The sequence below is a fragment of the Biomphalaria glabrata genome, chromosome 4, assembly GCF_947242115.1.
Source record: "Biomphalaria glabrata chromosome 4, xgBioGlab47.1, whole genome shotgun sequence".
NCBI lineage: Eukaryota > Metazoa > Mollusca > Gastropoda > Planorbidae > Biomphalaria > Biomphalaria glabrata.
The window spans coordinates 55,058,938-55,060,549 of record NC_074714.1 but is presented as its reverse complement, the minus strand read 5'-3'; the positions used below and the strand labels follow the sequence as shown (position 1 = coordinate 55,060,549).

Below are 1,612 nucleotides of genomic sequence, written 5' to 3'. Positions count from 1 at the left end.
TTCTTTTGTAGTAGCTATAAATTCTGGTGTAATGTATTACGATTTAGATGCAAGTATTTAATTATCTGTTTGAGAAACCACAATAATGCCATCTAAGGCATTGAAAACGTAGCCCTACTAGTCAATTAACACAGAGAATAGAGAAACGCTGAACACAGTTATAGAGCGCTCCCAGTGAGTCTGACAACGTTAATATGTCTGTCGTGCTTCTGATTTGGATTTGAACGGTGTTTGTTGTCTAATGTTAAACTAAGACAATGTATGCTAAAATTGCCGAACTGGGCTATCAGAACCAGAGTTATTTCTCGTGGGATGAGCTGAGTTATTTCCCTGTTTTTATTTTCAACTCTGACATCATCACACGTTTCAATAACGTTACAGTCTATGTCTTAATCCCAGCCATCTCTTGTATGGGCATCTTCGGCAATGTAATGAGCATCATCATCCTGTACCGTCACGGCCTGGAGAAATGCTCCAACATTCTTATCTGCGCTTTGGCCGTGGCCGACAGCATGTACCTGGTAGGAATCAACAACTTCTCTCTGTTCTTGTACCGTATCCTCAATCATTACGGCTACTTCTATACAGAGATCCTATCCGGCTTCATCTACGCTCTGTTCCTGAGCTTCGTCCTGCTGGAGACTGTCGGTAAAGTCGTCTCCATGATCTTACCGGCTCTGATCATCATCGAACGTTTCACTGCGGTCTTCTTTCCGCTTCACTTCTCCACCATCGTCACGGAAGGGAGGATCAAGGCTGCAGTGGTGCTCATGTATCCCCTGGGGCTTACGTCCTTCCTGTTTTACATCTCCACCCAGCAGTACGCCTACGTCTATGATGCCAGCATCAACGCCACTGTCGGCTACATTCTAAAATCAGAGTCGTATGTTAAAAGCTACCCGATATTCGGCAAGTCCACGCAGATCTACACGACTCTCTGCGGCCCTTTTTGCGTGGGATTCGTCGTGATGGGCTGCGTTCTAATATCAGTCAAACTTCAAGTGCAGTTACATATTCGAAAAAGAATGATTACAACAGGGAAAAGTAGGTCAATCGATAATACTAAGGATGAGGTGAAGAAAAAGCTCAACTCTCAGGTACAGACGAACAAAACGACCAAAATCCTTCTGTCCGTCTGCTTCGTGTACACCGTCACTGGCACGTTCAACTTCCTGTCTGACATGGTGTTCACAATGGAGAGTCTGGGCTTCGTGACAGGCTTCATCATCCACAGGAGCGGGATCATGTTCCTCTGCGTGAACAGCACGGCGAACTTCATCATCTATGTAGCGTTCAATCGGAACTTCAGGAAGACTTACCGGGACTTATTTCTCAAGTGCTGTCGTCCCGGTAAGAAAATGAAATAATGGAGACACATTGCTGCCAACTTTAATTGAGAGAGCGTAAAAAATAATTTATCATTGTTGCCAACTCTCATCCAACATTTATGGGTACCTGACATTATTTGGGAAAAGTTAACGCGATTAGTCGTCGTGCTGGCCTCATGACATCCAAATTAAAATTGGTCATAGAAACCTATGACCCTAACTTCATCCGCCCAATAAGATGACAAAGTCTGAAAGGGATTATTTTTTTTTTTAAATCAAGTTTA

At 43.5% G+C, this 1,612-nt stretch overlaps 1 protein-coding gene across 1 annotated transcript; it reads left to right on the top strand.

Annotated features, from left to right (window-relative positions):
- The first annotated feature begins 257 nt into the window (after positions 1-257).
- LOC106061584 (probable G-protein coupled receptor frpr-1) lies at positions 258-1,612 on the top strand. The gene has a single exon (XM_013219765.2). The coding sequence runs from the start codon at positions 258-260 to the stop codon at positions 1,365-1,367; it is 1,110 nt and encodes a 369-aa protein (XP_013075219.2). The 3' UTR covers positions 1,368-1,612.

What these genes read in the sequence shown, in the direction of transcription:
- LOC106061584 (XM_013219765.2), top strand. Translation starts at nt 258, where the DNA reads ATGTATGCTAAAATTGCCGAACTGGGCTATCAGAACCAGAGTTATTTC.